The sequence below is a fragment of the Bombina bombina genome, unplaced genomic scaffold, assembly GCF_027579735.1.
Source record: "Bombina bombina isolate aBomBom1 unplaced genomic scaffold, aBomBom1.pri scaffold_773, whole genome shotgun sequence".
Classification (NCBI taxonomy): Eukaryota; Metazoa; Chordata; class Amphibia; order Anura; family Bombinatoridae; genus Bombina; species Bombina bombina.
In genome coordinates this window covers 52,567-67,299 of record NW_026512552.1, presented here as the reverse complement: position 1 = coordinate 67,299, position 14,733 = coordinate 52,567, and the positions used below count along the sequence as shown (strand labels likewise).

At 37.7% G+C, this 14,733-nt stretch overlaps 1 protein-coding gene across 1 annotated transcript; it reads left to right on the top strand.

Moving 5' to 3' along the window:
* Positions 1-8,630: 8,630 nt before the first annotated feature.
* On the top strand, positions 8,631-12,280 carry LOC128644390 (zona pellucida sperm-binding protein 3-like). Its single transcript, XM_053697017.1, has 8 exons — positions 8,631-8,807; positions 9,326-9,444; positions 9,568-9,671; positions 9,741-9,918; positions 9,990-10,110; positions 11,052-11,139; positions 11,335-11,472; positions 11,976-12,280. The coding sequence occupies exons 1-8, from the start codon at positions 8,652-8,654 to the stop codon at positions 12,278-12,280; spliced, it is 1,209 nt and encodes a 402-aa protein (XP_053552992.1). The 5' UTR covers positions 8,631-8,651.
* The last annotated feature ends 2,453 nt before the right edge of the window (positions 12,281-14,733 follow it).

Below are 14,733 nucleotides of genomic sequence, written 5' to 3'. Positions count from 1 at the left end.
TGAAAGATATTAGTGTTCTAATGTAACTAGCGTTAATTTTGAAAAAAAATGGTTTGAAAATAGCAAAGTGCTATTTGTATTTATGGCCCTATAAGTTACAAAAAAAGCAAAGAACATGTAAACATTGGGTATTTCTAAACTCAGGACAAAATTTAGAAACAATTTAGCATGGGTGTTTTTTGGTGGTTGTAGATATGTAACAGATTTTGGGGTTCAAAGTTAGAAAAAGTGTGTTTTTTTCCAATTTTCCTCATATTTTATAATTTTTTTTATAGTAAATGATAAGATATGATGAAAATAATGGTATTTTTAGAAAGTCCATTTAATGGCGAGAAAAACGGTATATAATATGTGTGGGTACAGTAAATGAGTAAGAGGAAAATTTCAGCTAAACACAAACACCGCAGAAATGTAAAAATAGCCTTGGTCCCAAACGGACAGAAAATGGAAAAGTGCTCTGGTCATTAAGGGGTTAATAAAGGTTAAAGGGACAGTATACACTCATTTTCATATAACTGCATGTAATAGACACTACTAATATCATAAAGAATAGGATGCACAGATACTGATATAAAAATCTAGTATAAAACTGTTTAAAAACTTACTTAGAAGCTCTCAGTTTAGCTCTGTTGAAAAGGTAGCTGGAAAGCCCACTGCAAGTGGGAAATAAGACACTTCCCTCCCCCTTTTTTTTTGCATATGAAAGACCCTTAACACAAACAGGTGCAAGCTGAAGTAGGTCTGAAATTCAGAGCATTGTTATTTAAAAATAAGCAAAACTATACATTTAAAAAAAACAACTTTATGAGCTATATAAGTAGATCATTTACAAAACATTTATGCAAAGAAAAAATGAGTGTATAATGTCCCTTTAATAGTGATGGTGTGTGTGTGTGTCATTTACTCCATAATGACAATGGCAAGTTTTTACAAACTCACATGTGAGTGCTTGTGTCTGCTATTATTGCCTGAGTGTGTGTGTGCCTATCTATCCTTGCCTGTGTGTGTGTGTCTGCTATTACTGCATGAGTGTGTGTATGCCTATCTATCCATGCCTGTGTGTGTGGATCTGCCTATTACTGCCTGTGTGTGTGTATGCCTATCTATCCCTACCTGTGTGTGCATTTCTCTGTCTATTACTGCCTGTGTGTTCATGCCTCTGTCTATTACTGACTGTGTGTGAATGTCTTTGTCTATTACTGTCTGTGTGTGCATGTCTCTGTCTGTTACTGCCTGTGTTTGCATGTCTCTGTCTATTACTGCCTGTGTGTGAATGTCTGTGTATTACTGCCTGTGTGCGAATGTCTCAGTCTATTACTGCCTGTGAGTGCATGTCTCAGTCTATTACTGCCTGTGAGTGCATGTCTCTGTCTATTACCGTCTGTGAGTGCTTGTCTCTGTCTATTATTGTCTGTGTGTGCACGTGTCTGTCTATTACTGCCTGTGAGTGCATATTTCTGTCTATTACTGACTGTGTGTGCATGTCTCTGTCTATTACTGTCTGTGAGTGCATGTCTTTGTCTATTACTGTCTGTGAGAGCATGTCTCTGTCTATTACTGTATGTGAGTGCATGTCTCTGTCTATTACTGCCTGTGAGTGCATGTCTCTGTCTATTACTGTCTGTGAGTGCATATCTCTGTCTATTACTGATTGTGTGTGCATGTCTCTGTCTATTACTGCTTGTGAGTGCATGTCTCTGTCTATTACTGTCTGTGAGTGCATATCTCTGTCTATTACTGTCTGTGAGTGCATGTCTCTGTCTATTACTGTCTGTGAGTGCATGTCTCTGTCTATTACTGTCTGTAAGTGCATGTCTCTGTCTATTACTGTCTGTGAGTGCATATCTCTGTCTATTACTGTCTGTGAGTGCATGTCTCTGTCTATTACTGCCTGTGAGTGCATGTCTCTGTCTATTACTGCCTGTGTGTATAGTATATTGGAAAAATAAAAAGCTATTTCAGTTCTTTATCAAATTATTTATGTGCAAAAATCTCAAAGACTTTAATAGTGAATTGTGTAAAAATAAAAACAAATTATAACTTTTCTAAATAATTGTAATAGACCCCTAAATATGTTACAAATACACCCAGTGACATATTGCAATCCTTTAGAAAATCTTACCCAATGACTTTTTTGCAAAGTTCAACTTTAAAGTCTATTGGAAGTTTTGTAGATACATTTTGGATAAGAATTTAAAGGGATTGCTATGCATTAAACAAATAAATATGCATAGCTATAAGAAAAGTATAAATATAATGGCAATTAGTAAAAGATATAAAGATATTTTAGATAATAGCAATATATTTGGAAAAAACATTGTAGTAGAAAAAGGACATATTTAAAGGGATAGGAAAGTCAAAATTAAACTTTCATATTTCAGGATACAGCAAAAAATTTTAAGACAATTCTATTATTCTTGATCTCTTGGTATGCATTGTTGAAAAGCATATGTACATATCCTTAGCAGCAGCAATGCACTACTAGTAGCTAACTGGTGGTTGACCGCAACACACATTTGTCTCTTATCATTTGTTCACCAGATGTGTTCAGCTAGGTCCCAGTAGTGCACTGCTGCTTTGGAGCTGACCTCTAAATGACAGAGTGACATGCAAGGTCTAGGAGGGGGACTTTAGAATCTGTGAGGGGTGTGGAATTTTGCCCTGGGAGCCAGATTCTCTAGAAATGGCCCTGAGTTCCCATAGAGATCTGAGATATAATTGTAACCTTAAAGGGACATGAAACCCAAACATTTTCATGAATCAGATATAGAATACAATTTTAAACAACTTTCCAATTTATCTTTATCTAGGCAAGCTCAGAAGCAGTTGATTGGTAGCTGCATATATATATATATATATATATATATATATATATATATATATATATATATATATACAGTATGTATATATATATATATTAATATATTTATTGTGATTGGCTCACCCATGTGTTCAGTTAGAAACTGTGATGAGAGCAGGACGTGACGTCACTAGATTGGGGGCGGGGCTTAGATCCGTTTGTCTGTGTCGCAGTTAGTTAGTGAGATCAACCATACCAGATGTATAATTCCATGCTCTGTAATAAAATAGAGTTGTACCATCTTTGCTGTGTCCTGTATATGTCCTGCATCTCATGACATGGTGTCAGAAGTTCTTGCCTACGCTTCTGTTTCCTGATCGATGACGATGTCAAAGTTTTCCCCACCTGAGCCTTTTGACTTCTCTCAGCCTGCAGCTTGGCCCACATGGTGTCAGCGGTTTCAGCGCATCAGGATTTCTTCCAAGCTGGACAAGGAGAGTGGTGAAGTACAAGTTAATTCTCTTTTATACTCTATGGGGAAAGATGGGGAGCCAGTGTTCAATGCTTTTACTTTCCAAGAAGGGGAAGAATTTAACTTTTAAATAGTTATGGAGAAACTCAGTGCCCACTTTGTGCCCAAAAGATATGTGATTCATGAAAGAGCTTGTTTTCACAAACCTGATCAGCGCGTGGGAGAATCTGTGGAGTCATTTGTGCGTAGCCTGTATGAACTAGCTGAATTCTGTGAGTTTGGTGTTGCTAAAGAAGCACGTTTCAAAAGTAATCAGGAGCACAAGCCAGGAGTAAGATAAATTAAAAGTCCAATTTTATTATTAATAAAGCTAAAATAATAAAGCCTGTAACACAGACCATCATCATTATGCACAACAAGTCAGCAATTGAAGCACAAGCTGACGCGTTTCGGCTGTTGCCATAGTTGTAGTTGCTAAAGAAGAGCAAATCAGAGACAGAATAGTTATTGGAATTGCAGATGCTGAAGTCTCACTGAAGTTACAGTTAGAGCCTGATTTAACATTAGATGGGGTTATTAGGATGGCCCGCCAGAGTGAAATGGTGAAAAAGCAAAGTGCTTATCTGAGGTCTGAGAGTATTGTGGATGAAGTGCAGCAGTTCAGGAGAGCTGCTAGTGAAAGGCACAGTGTGAGCAGTAGACCTAAGATAACAGATAGACCTAGAAGTGGATGGGCGCAGCATGCCCGATGCACACAGTGCAACCGTGCCCATGATCAGAGTGTCATATGCCCTGCCAAAGACAAAAGATGCAGAAAATGTAACAGGATGGGCCATTTTGAAGTGGTGTGTAAAACTGAATACATTAAGGAGATGCAGGTGGATAGTGACCAGGAGGGTCAGGAAGTGTCCTTTGTAGGGTCTGTTGTTGAACGGCCGGGTTCAGAAGAACATTGGAAGGTTACTTTTACTGTAATGGGAGCCAAAGTTGCCTTTAAGATTGTCACAGGAGCAGATATCACTGTAATGTCCCTTGCAGCATTCATAAAACTGCCCGCCAGCCCCAGCTGGCAAAGGTTATTACAAAAGTCCATAGTCCTGGTGGCCGTATTGATTGTGCAGGGAAATTTCTTGCCAGCTGCGACTACAAGCAAAGGAAATTCACCATGTGGGTGCATGTGATTCGAGGTCAATGAGTTAACAATTTATTGAGCGGAAAAGCAGCCTGTGGTTTGGGCCTAGTAGCCAGAGTGAATGAGATTTCTGAAGATATGTTTGGTGAATTGGGCCTACTGAATTGCAAGCCAGTCCGTATATCACTTAAAGGTGACGCAGTCCCATACAGCATTACTACTCCCCGTAGAATTCCGTTCCTGTTAATGCTTCAAGTGGAGAAGGAGCTTATGCGCATCAAGAATATGAGGGTTATTGAAGAGGTTGTTGAAGCAACTGACTGGTGTGCCCCATTGTACCTGTTGCAAAGAAAAGCGGGAAGGTGCACATCTGTGTAGACTTGAAAAGGTTGAATGAGGCAGTGAAGAGAGAGAGATTTGTGCTGCCGACACTGGAAGACATAGCTCCGAAATTGGCTGGGGCAAAGTTCTTCTCCACATTAGATGCTTCTAGCGGCTTCTGGCAGATTCCTCTAGATCCAAAGTGCCACAAACTGACTACCATTATTACACCGTTAGGTCGGTTTTGCTTCTGCAGACTCCCCTTCGGGATATCCTCTGCTCCTGAAATCTTTCAAAGGGAAATGAGTTCTCTCCTAAGAGACCACGTGGGCACGGCAGTCGTCATGGACGACATCTTAGTGTATGGGTCTACTTTGGAGGAACACGATCAGCGATTGGGCTGTGTGTTGCAGACTATCAGAGAGTCTGGGCTGAAGCTAAATAAAGAAAAATGCCATTTTAGAAAAGCTGAATTATGTTACTTTGGGCATATCATCAATGGGGATGGCATTAAACCAGACCCCGAGAACATTTGTGCTATTGAACAGATGAAAAGTCCTTCCGATGTACATGAGCTGAGACAAATTTTGGGCCTTGTAAATTATGTGGGCAGGTTCCTTCCGAATTTATCCACAGTACTACACCCTATCACAGAGTTGCTAAAGAAAGATGTTGCCTGGGTCTGGGGACCTTCACAGGAAGAATTTTTTATGAAGGCCAAGTCCCTGCTGGGGTCTGCCCCAGTGCTGGGGTTTAAAATTGTATTCTCTTTCTGAATCATGAAAGAAAATTGGGTTTCATGTTCCTTTAACTAGTCTCTCACAAGAGGGAATAATCGTTGGCGAATGTGTTAAACGTGTGGATGAATATATGCCTGATTTTTTTTGTTAATTAGTGGCCTGGAAGATGTATAATCTTTACCAGAGAGAGGATTTTTTGAGACCTAGCTGAAAATAATTTTTGCAGTCCCAACAGACAACTTAGATTTTGACTGAGTTCTGGCTGTGATGATAAGTCCAATGAGATAATGAAATACTAGGTACCCAGTGAGACATCTGAGATGTAATACTCATAGCAGAGCATTAGGCATATCTAGGCCTCTTTGCAATAGAGCTTAGCCAGATAGGTCTACAGTGTGGGAGATCCTATGCCAGTTATGGGCAGCAAATATTTAAAGGGGTATGCAAGTTGCTCCACATCCTTAAAAGGCAGAACTATACATTTTACTTTTATATTGCAAAGAAAAGGAATTTAGAAAGGCAGATTTTCTGTGCGGTAAAATGTGTGGCTTGTTTTCTGAATTTGATAATACGATATGCTTTTCTATTACAAAGGATGATAGAAGCTACAGGGGAACCCATCTGAGGGCTGCTTATATCCTCTTACCTCAGTTGGTCACCATCTGCCCTTAGTAAACCTGAATACCAAGTGTTTGATGGAAGAAAAATAAAGATTTAACTGAACATTTTTTTTCTTTACTATATATTGCCAATTTTTTAAGGTGAAATTAATTTCTACATATTTCATGCAGATTTTAGTGAAGCATACAGACGTATGCTCTTTTTGTTTGCCAGCCCATGTGCAATAGATCAAACACCGTACCTCATTGGTGCCAGCCATCATAAGCTCCAGTGCACAAGTTGTAAACCCTGCACAATTGCATGTATTTTTATGTAAGGGCCAAAATGAGCCCTTTAAAGGGTCAATAAAGTCAAAATTAAACTTTTATGATTCACTTTTAACCAACTTCCAGTTTAGCTCGGTTGTCCAATTTGTATCATTCTTTTGTTATCCTAAGAAGGCTCAAGAGCAGAAATGCACTACTGGGAACTAGCTGCTGATTGGTGAATGCACATATATGCCTCTTGCTATTGACTCACTAGATGTGTTCAGCTAGCTCCCACTAATGCATTGCTGCTCCTTTAACAAAGGATTCCAAATGAACAAATTCTATTTGATAAAACAAGAACATTGAAATTTAAAAAAATGTATATATCTTCTTTCTGAATCATCAAAGAAAATAATATTGTGTTTCAAAGAAACAGACCAGGCTCCAGAACTGACCAATGAGACTTTATATGCCTGCCATCATGTTTAAATACGGTAGGCCAGAATCCCAACCAGACACATGCCCTATGCATATTCTGAAGCCAGATACACATCATCTGCATGGCTATGCACCCCCAGGCCGCATGTCTGTATGAGATTTCAGATCAAAAGTACCAAACTCATGCAGTGCCTAATAGCGCTATTAATTACCTTGCAGCTCTTGATGGCAGCCATTGGTCTTACCCATAGGTTGCCACCGCAGCCATGCTTTCCTGGAGACTTATAAATTATACATGCGGCAGGGTGTGCAGGTAGAAACATGAATTTCAACCCTGGACAGCACACAAATAGTAACACTGAACAGGTATTATTCATGTTCCTCTCTGCAAACCCTGCAACATGTATTACTCATAAGTGGCCAGGAAAACATGGCCAAGGTGGCAACCCTATATACACATGAGATCAGAAACATGATCCTGCCGTTATCTATCTGGCATAGCAAATTAGATGCATTTCCATGTAGCACATATCTGTGAGCTCTATGCGTGACCACTCACATTAAATGCATTGTCGTGAGCTCTATGCGTGACAACTCACATTAAATGCATTGCCCTTCACATTACTAATGCCACCCACATACCTGAACTTTAAATCAGGGTGAATTGCCCTGCAATCCTCTTATGCCAGCTATAAGGCTGATATCTCACATTTTATGTCTGTCTATATTCCCCCTTATGCTATTTCTATACCTGATACCTCAAATTAGAAGCATTGCCCTGAACCATTGTGTCAGACCTATATAAATTAATTATATCTATCTTACTTCATAAGACATAAGACAGACACAAGCAACCACCCCACAACAGGTTTATGATTATTTTGGGATTTAGACAGCACATACAATTAAAAAAAATCCCAATTTACTTCTGTTGTCAAATTGGTTTCAATCCCATGATATTCTTTGTTGAATTGTTAACTAAGTATCTAGGTATCTACCATTTAGTGCTCTTGCTAATGTATAACATTCTTGCAAAACTGCTGCCGTATAGTGCTCAAGATACATGCATGCCCCTGAGGTAAGGTCCCTGCTTTTCAATAGAGGATATCAAGAAAACAAGAAAATGTGATAATATAAGTAAATTAGAAAGTTGTTTAAAATTGTATGCTTTGTTTGAATCATGAAAGATAAAATGGGGTTAATGTCCCTTTAGTATGCAGATTGTATTACATTTATCTTACAATATTTTACCAGTTCTATGGTTTTTGTTTTTTTTAATATATGGCTTTTGTATGCAATTAATTTGCAATGTGATGCATTCTAGATCATGCTAAAGATTTATATATTATAATATATCAATAAGAATGTAACAAAGATGATATATAATGCACTGCAATTTTATAATCATTTAGAATACATTTAGAATAAATGTGGCATACAGTTCAGAGCACTTAAAAACATATTTATTGTATTATTGCTGAAGGATAGGAGTCTGTTTACTTCCTAATATTGTAACTAAGATTTTTTGATAAATTAGGTGTGATGAGTATACAGGTATAAGTGATTATCTGCTCCAGGTGAGAAGGATCTACAAGTGGGGGGAGGGTATAAATGCTTTTTCTGTGCAGTCTCCCATGGTGATTTTCTTGCTGTAGTCAGAATGGGTTTGTGGTGGAAACTGAGCTGGCTGTGCCTGGTGTTTGTGGTAGCTAAAATAACATGCCAGATGAATGTCCCTGCTCGGAACTGGAGACAAGGGGAGTCTTCATGGCGCAGCAATTTTGCTCAGAGTTTTGACAGGGGATATTCTCAGATGACTGGTCAATCTAGACAGCTGCCCCAGCATCAGGCTATCAGTGTGCAGTGTCAGGAGGACAACATGGTGGTCACTGTACTGAAGGATCTGTATGGGAATGGAAAGCAGGTGAAGGCCTCAGACCTCACTTTAGGATCCCAGCTCTGTGGGCCCAGTTTCCAGAGGGAAGACAGTGTTGTATTCCAGAATGGGCTGCAGGAGTGTGGAATCCAGTTACAGGTAAATGAGGCTATACATGTATTTCAATCTAGATATTTAATTCCTAGGCACAGGCTTATTTTTATCCCTTGCTGTGGCCAATTACAAATGTGTTTTTTTTTTTTTTTTTTTTTTTTTTTTTTTTTTTTTTTTTTTTTCTAAAGGCACATGATACTCAAATTCTTTCTAAAACCATATGTTTAACAGTGTGTGTAGGGGTGTTTCCTGATTACACTAATATGAAAAAAAGGAATATTCACAACATAAGCAGCAGTGTTCCAGGACTGTTGTAAATCATACACTTCCTGTCTCTTCAAATGTAAACATCTTTCAGATGGGGGAAAAATATGTATGCATCCATCCCTTTTCTTCTGCATTATCTCCACACAAAAACTTGGTTCTTGGGTGTGTGCGTGGTTTTTTTTTTGGGTTTTTTTTTCCCTGCAATTTTTCTCTGAAGTGGCTGGTGAACCGAATGCTACTTTCATGCAAAATCTTGGTATTTTTTTTTACAGTTGTCTCTTCCCATGTCATTGCAGATGTCCCCAGACTTTGTAACTTACAGCACAGAAATTACCTACAAACCAACGCCATTAGGTAATGCTCCAATCGTCCGGACCAATGATGCTGTCACTTTAATCAAGTGCTATTATCCAAGGTAAATGATACAAGTAGAACTTAATATTCAATTGTACATTCTTACTATTATTGAAACCATTCAGTTGCTTTTTATTTAAACTCTTATCTTTAACTAGGATACTGTGCTTTTTCTCAATTTTAGACATGGTAATGTAAGCAGTGATGCCATTAAACCAACATGGGTACCCTTCATCACCACTATATCTGTGGAAGAAAAGCTAATCTTCTCTTTACAACTCATGAACGGTAAATTTCTATCAACCCACCTAAAGTAAAAAGTCTGATCTCTGTATAATATTTCTATGCTCTCTTCAGATGACTGGAGTGCTCCAAGAACATCTATGGCCTTCCAGCTGGGGGATGTCTTCCATATTGAAGCCTCTGTGGATATTGCCAACCATGTGCCTATGATGGTGTTTGTTGATAGATGTGTGGCCACATTATCTCCAGATGCCAACTCTAATCCGCGTTATGACATCATTGACTTGAATGGGTATGTTTAATCTGCAATAAATGGGCTAATAACTGGAGCTAGCTAGAGACTGATCACATTCTCATTGACAGATGTCTGCTGGATGGAAAGCAAGAAGATTCCTCCTCGGCATTCAGACCTCAAAGACCCCAGCCAAACAAGATCCAGTTTACAGTTGATGCTTTCAGGTTTAGTGGGATGGAGGTCTCCACAGTAAGTATACAGTAGCTATACAAAAAACATCAATTATCAGGGGTTAATGTACATTTAACAAATGTATACAACTTCATTATACATTGTTTTGCTTGCCTCTCCTGTAAGGCACACTCTGATTACTGCATGTTTTACTTCCCCTTAAGAAACTGGAGCTAGGTCACCTGAAGTACACAACTTGGGCATTTATCTCTTCAGTCTCATGAAAAGAGCACCCTTAAATAAAATATATATATACCTTTTTTTTTTTTTTTTGACTCATTTTATTTATCCAGGAAGGATACATTGAGATTTCTCTCAGTTTCAAGTATGTCCTGGGTCCACAAAACATTGCATTGATACAATAGCGTACAATAAAATTCAAAAACTATACACAATAGGTGCAAACATTTTATATAGAACAGGTAAGTAATATATAATCAACCATGACAGGTGCATTCTGTTTAGAGATATGTAGAGAGGGATCTCTTAAAGGATATTTGGCTTGGGGAAGGTTTGAAAGTGTGTGGGAGGTCATTCCATAACTGTGGCGCTCGGTAGGAAAAGGAGGATCGAGCTGCTTTCTTTTAGTATTGAGACAAGCTAAATGTGCTGGTACTGGATCCGAGGTTATAGGAGGTGGGAATAGCCAGGGAGAGCATTCTGCTCAGGTAGGGTGGAAGCTTCCCAGAAAGGCACTAAAACACAAGGCAGGAAAGATGGAGGGTGTGTCTGGATTCCAGCGTCGGCCAGTTTCGTTCAGAACGAGTTATACAATGTATTAAGTCTATTAAGGTGAGATATACATGTTTAAAACCACTGAATTGGTGCTAAAATAACTCTTACATACTATCCATGCACAAAATTGTGTTAATCGCCTTATTAATGATCAAAGTTGTGATTGGTTGGAAAGAATGCTTTTTGTTCTAGGAAACAAGTAAACTAATAATGTCCCCTCTCAGATCTACATAACCTGTAATCTAAGAGCTGTTCCAGTCACCCAGACACCAGATCATATGAATAAGGCCTGCTCCTTTAGCAAAATCGCCAACACATGAGTAAATGGGAGGGGGGGTACAGTTAACAATTATATCTTTATGTGGGGAGGGTGGTTTTTCTATAATTCTTATTTTAAATCCTGTAGATGTCTACATGTTGGACATCTGTTAGAATACTAATTTAAGGAGTTAATATAATTTGCTGTTCAGGAACTTCTAATTGGTTTAATCTGGAAACTTTTTACCTATAGTTGGTCCCCTCTGGAAGGCACCAGCAACATCTGTATATGTTGTAACACTGGAAACTGTGCAGTCCCTGATGGACAGAGCAGAAGGATGGGGTCATACACTGGTAGAAGACATTGGAAGAGAAGAGCTGGACTTGGTGAGTCAGTTAACAAAGAAAATGGTGCAAGATAAACTGTAACTTAATGTTTGGGTAACAGATCTAGCTAATGACTTAAAGTATCCTTTTTGAATCTGAAAACATTAGTATTAAACATTGTAAATACTTTATCCAGGATATTTTCCCCTGCTTCCCCAAACAAAATTGTTGAAAGGAACAGTCTCATTTTAAGCTTTCATGAATACAATAATTCCAACTTTCATTATAAAATTGTGCACACTTTCTGAAGTAACAGTTCCTAAGCTTGTGCTAGAGTTCCCCTTAAACACAGTATTGTAATGATACAGGAGACTGGTAACCACAAGGTAACTTTAAAAATTCAAATGCGTGTTTTTTTTTTTTTCTTAAATCAGGTTGCTTTAGTACATTTTCGTTAGCTTAAATTCCTGGTTGCCAACAAGTGTATTTGAGCCTCTAATATTTAGAATTTTAGTATAGTACTTGGTATCTAGTGTGTAAATGGTTTTTATGCTTCATTTCAGATCACACTACTGAGCAAGGCTTGGTTGTTGGACCCAGTAACCATAAAGAGGATCACTCTGAGCAAGGCTTGGTTGCTCTTGGACCACTAGTGGTGGTTGGACCCAGTAACCATAAAGAGGCTGAAAACAAAGCAGCAGAGGTGGTTGAACCCAGTAACTATAACGAGGATGAAACCAAAGCAACTGCAATGAGGCAGGAGCCCATACACTTTGAAGTCTGGGTTTTAATAACAATGACTTGTCTAAGTCTTGCTGTTCTGGTGGCTTGTGCTGCTGTGATTGTAAAATATGTATTTAAGAAATAGCTCATGTTTATAGAAAAAATAAAACAAATGCTTTGTTATCCTGTATTGTGGTCTTTAACTTCTCAAACCCCCCCCCCCCCTTAACACTATCTTTTTTTTTTTTTTTCTTCACTTTTCATATCAAATTTCTCTCTGCCCCTGTTTACCCTCTCAGAAGTAACAGTTTAAGCACTAATGGGGTCCCGATAGCCTTAGAAGACTAACAAATGCTTGCCCTTTCATGGATATTTAATTTCTTTTTAGATAATATTTGTAGATATTCACTCACTAAAATTCACTCGCCACTGTTAAATTGCCAATGGCTAGTGGAAAGTGTGTAAACATGACCATCCTAGCAGAGGCGGCCATGAGAAATGAAAGGGCAACCAGAGCATAAGTTGTAAACAACTTTTAATTTTACTTTTATCTTGGTATCCTTTTGTTGAAGGTGCAGCAGTGCACTACTTGAAAGGAGCTAGATGAAATTAAGCCAATAAGAGGCATCTGTGCAGTCACCAATCTGCTAGCTCCCTTCCTCCTTCTAAACCTCAGCATACCTGTATTCAACAAAAGAATAGCAAGAAAAAGCAAGTTACATAAAATATGTGAACTGGCAAGTTGCATGCTCTGTCTGAATTGTAAATGAGAACATTTTCGTGTCCCATTTTCTGAATAAACACTTTCAGTATAGGAAGTATGCTAGTTATTGTACCTTAAAGGGACAGTTAACCCAAAACAATTGTTACACGATTCAGCTAGAGAATACAATTTTAAACAACATTCTTATTTACTTCCATTTAATTTGCTTCATTCTTTAGATATCATTTGTTGAAAAGAAATATCATTTCACATGGGTGAGCCAATCACCCAAGGCCTCTATGTGCAGCTACTGAACCTATCTCAATGTGCTTTTAAGCAAAGGATATCAAGAGAATGAAGCAAATTAGTTAACGTAAGTAAATTAGAAAGTGGTTTAAAATTGCACGCTCTTTCTAAATCGTGAAACATTTGGGTTTCATGTCCTTAAGTAAACTTAGTTTTTGAAGATGCAGTGCGCAAATTAGATGTATACATTTTAAAGGGATAGGAAAGACAAAATTAAACTTGCAAGGATCAGAGCATGGACCTTTTTAAAACTTAAAATCTCTATTTTCAAATGTGCTTTGTTCTATTGGTATTCATTTTTGAAAATGAACTTGTTGCTAATTGGTGCCTGCATACATTATCTCTTGTGATTGACTAAGCTACTAGTTAGAGCAATGTTCCTTCAGCAAAGGCTAATGAGAAGCATATTTGATAAATATAAATTTGAAAGTTAACATTGTATGCAAAATCCAAATCCTGAATGACCTTTTTGGGGTTTCCTGTCCCTTTTAAGAATTACATATGACTAAATTAAAGCTAATATAGCGGCTTACTGCTTCAGATAAAGAATTGGCAATCTGCACTGTAGTTTAAAAATGAAAATTTGAAACTAATGGGACCAATAAAATAAAACAATTTTTTAAACTTGCAGAAAAGAAAATGTAGTCAATTGGGGACATCCTAAAACATTTAATGTGAAAATGGCTTAATGTGGCTTAATGAGTAAAAAAGTGGCCAAATGTTAATCAATTGCTGCATAATTTTGCACAACCTAAGATTTCCACTATCCAAGCCTATCCTAGAAGTTTCATGGATTTTGGAATTCCACAAGGCAAATGAGTGACATTAAGCTTGTTTTTTGGGGAGCTTAATGTGGCTTAACGTACAAAATTGAACTTAGATGTTAACCAATTTCCCCCAAACTTACCACGATACATTAATCTATCGATTCAAACATATCCTGAAAATTTCAGGACATTTGCTAAAACATACCAAAAGTTATTCACATTTAACTATTTTTTTACAATCCTAAAACATTTAATGTGAGCAGCTTAATGTAAAAAGAGCTTAATGTACCAAAATTCACCTAAACATCGATCAATTGCCTTGAAACTTGGCACAAACTAAGTTTGTCCCTTTCCAAACCTATCCTAGAAGTTTCATGGTATTTGGTTTCCCACAAGGCAAATGAGTGACATTAAGCTTGTTTTTTGGGGAGCTTAATGTGGCTTAATGTACAAAATTGAACTTAGATTAATGTATTGTAAGAAGTTTGGGGGAAATTGGTTAAGATCTAAGTTCAATTTTGTACATTAAGCCACATTAAGCTCCCCAAAAAACAAGCTTAATGTCACTCATTTGCCTTGTGGGAAACCAAATACCATGAAACTTCTAGGATAGGTTTGGAAAGGGACAAACTTAGTTTGTGCCAAGTTTCAAGGCAATTGATCGATGTTTAGGTGAATTTTGGTACATTAAGCTCTTTTTACATTAAGCTGCTCACATTAAATGTTTTAGGATTGTAAAACAATTGTTAAATGCGAATAACTTTTGGTATGTTTTATCAAATGTCCTGAAATTTTCAGAATATGTTTAAATAGATAGATTAA

What these genes read in the sequence shown, in the direction of transcription:
- LOC128644390 (XM_053697017.1), top strand. Translation starts at nt 8,652, where the DNA reads ATGGTGGTCACTGTACTGAAGGATCTGTATGGGAATGGAAAGCAGGTG. An exon ending in GTGGGATGGAGGTCTCCACA is followed by an intron (nt 10,111 to 11,051) that starts GTAAGTATACAG and finishes GTCCCCTCTCAG; the next exon opens with ATCTACATAACCTGTAATCT. An exon ending in CTCCTTTAGCAAAATCGCCA is followed by an intron (nt 11,140 to 11,334) that starts ACACATGAGTAA and finishes AACTTTTTACCT; the next exon opens with ATAGTTGGTCCCCTCTGGAA.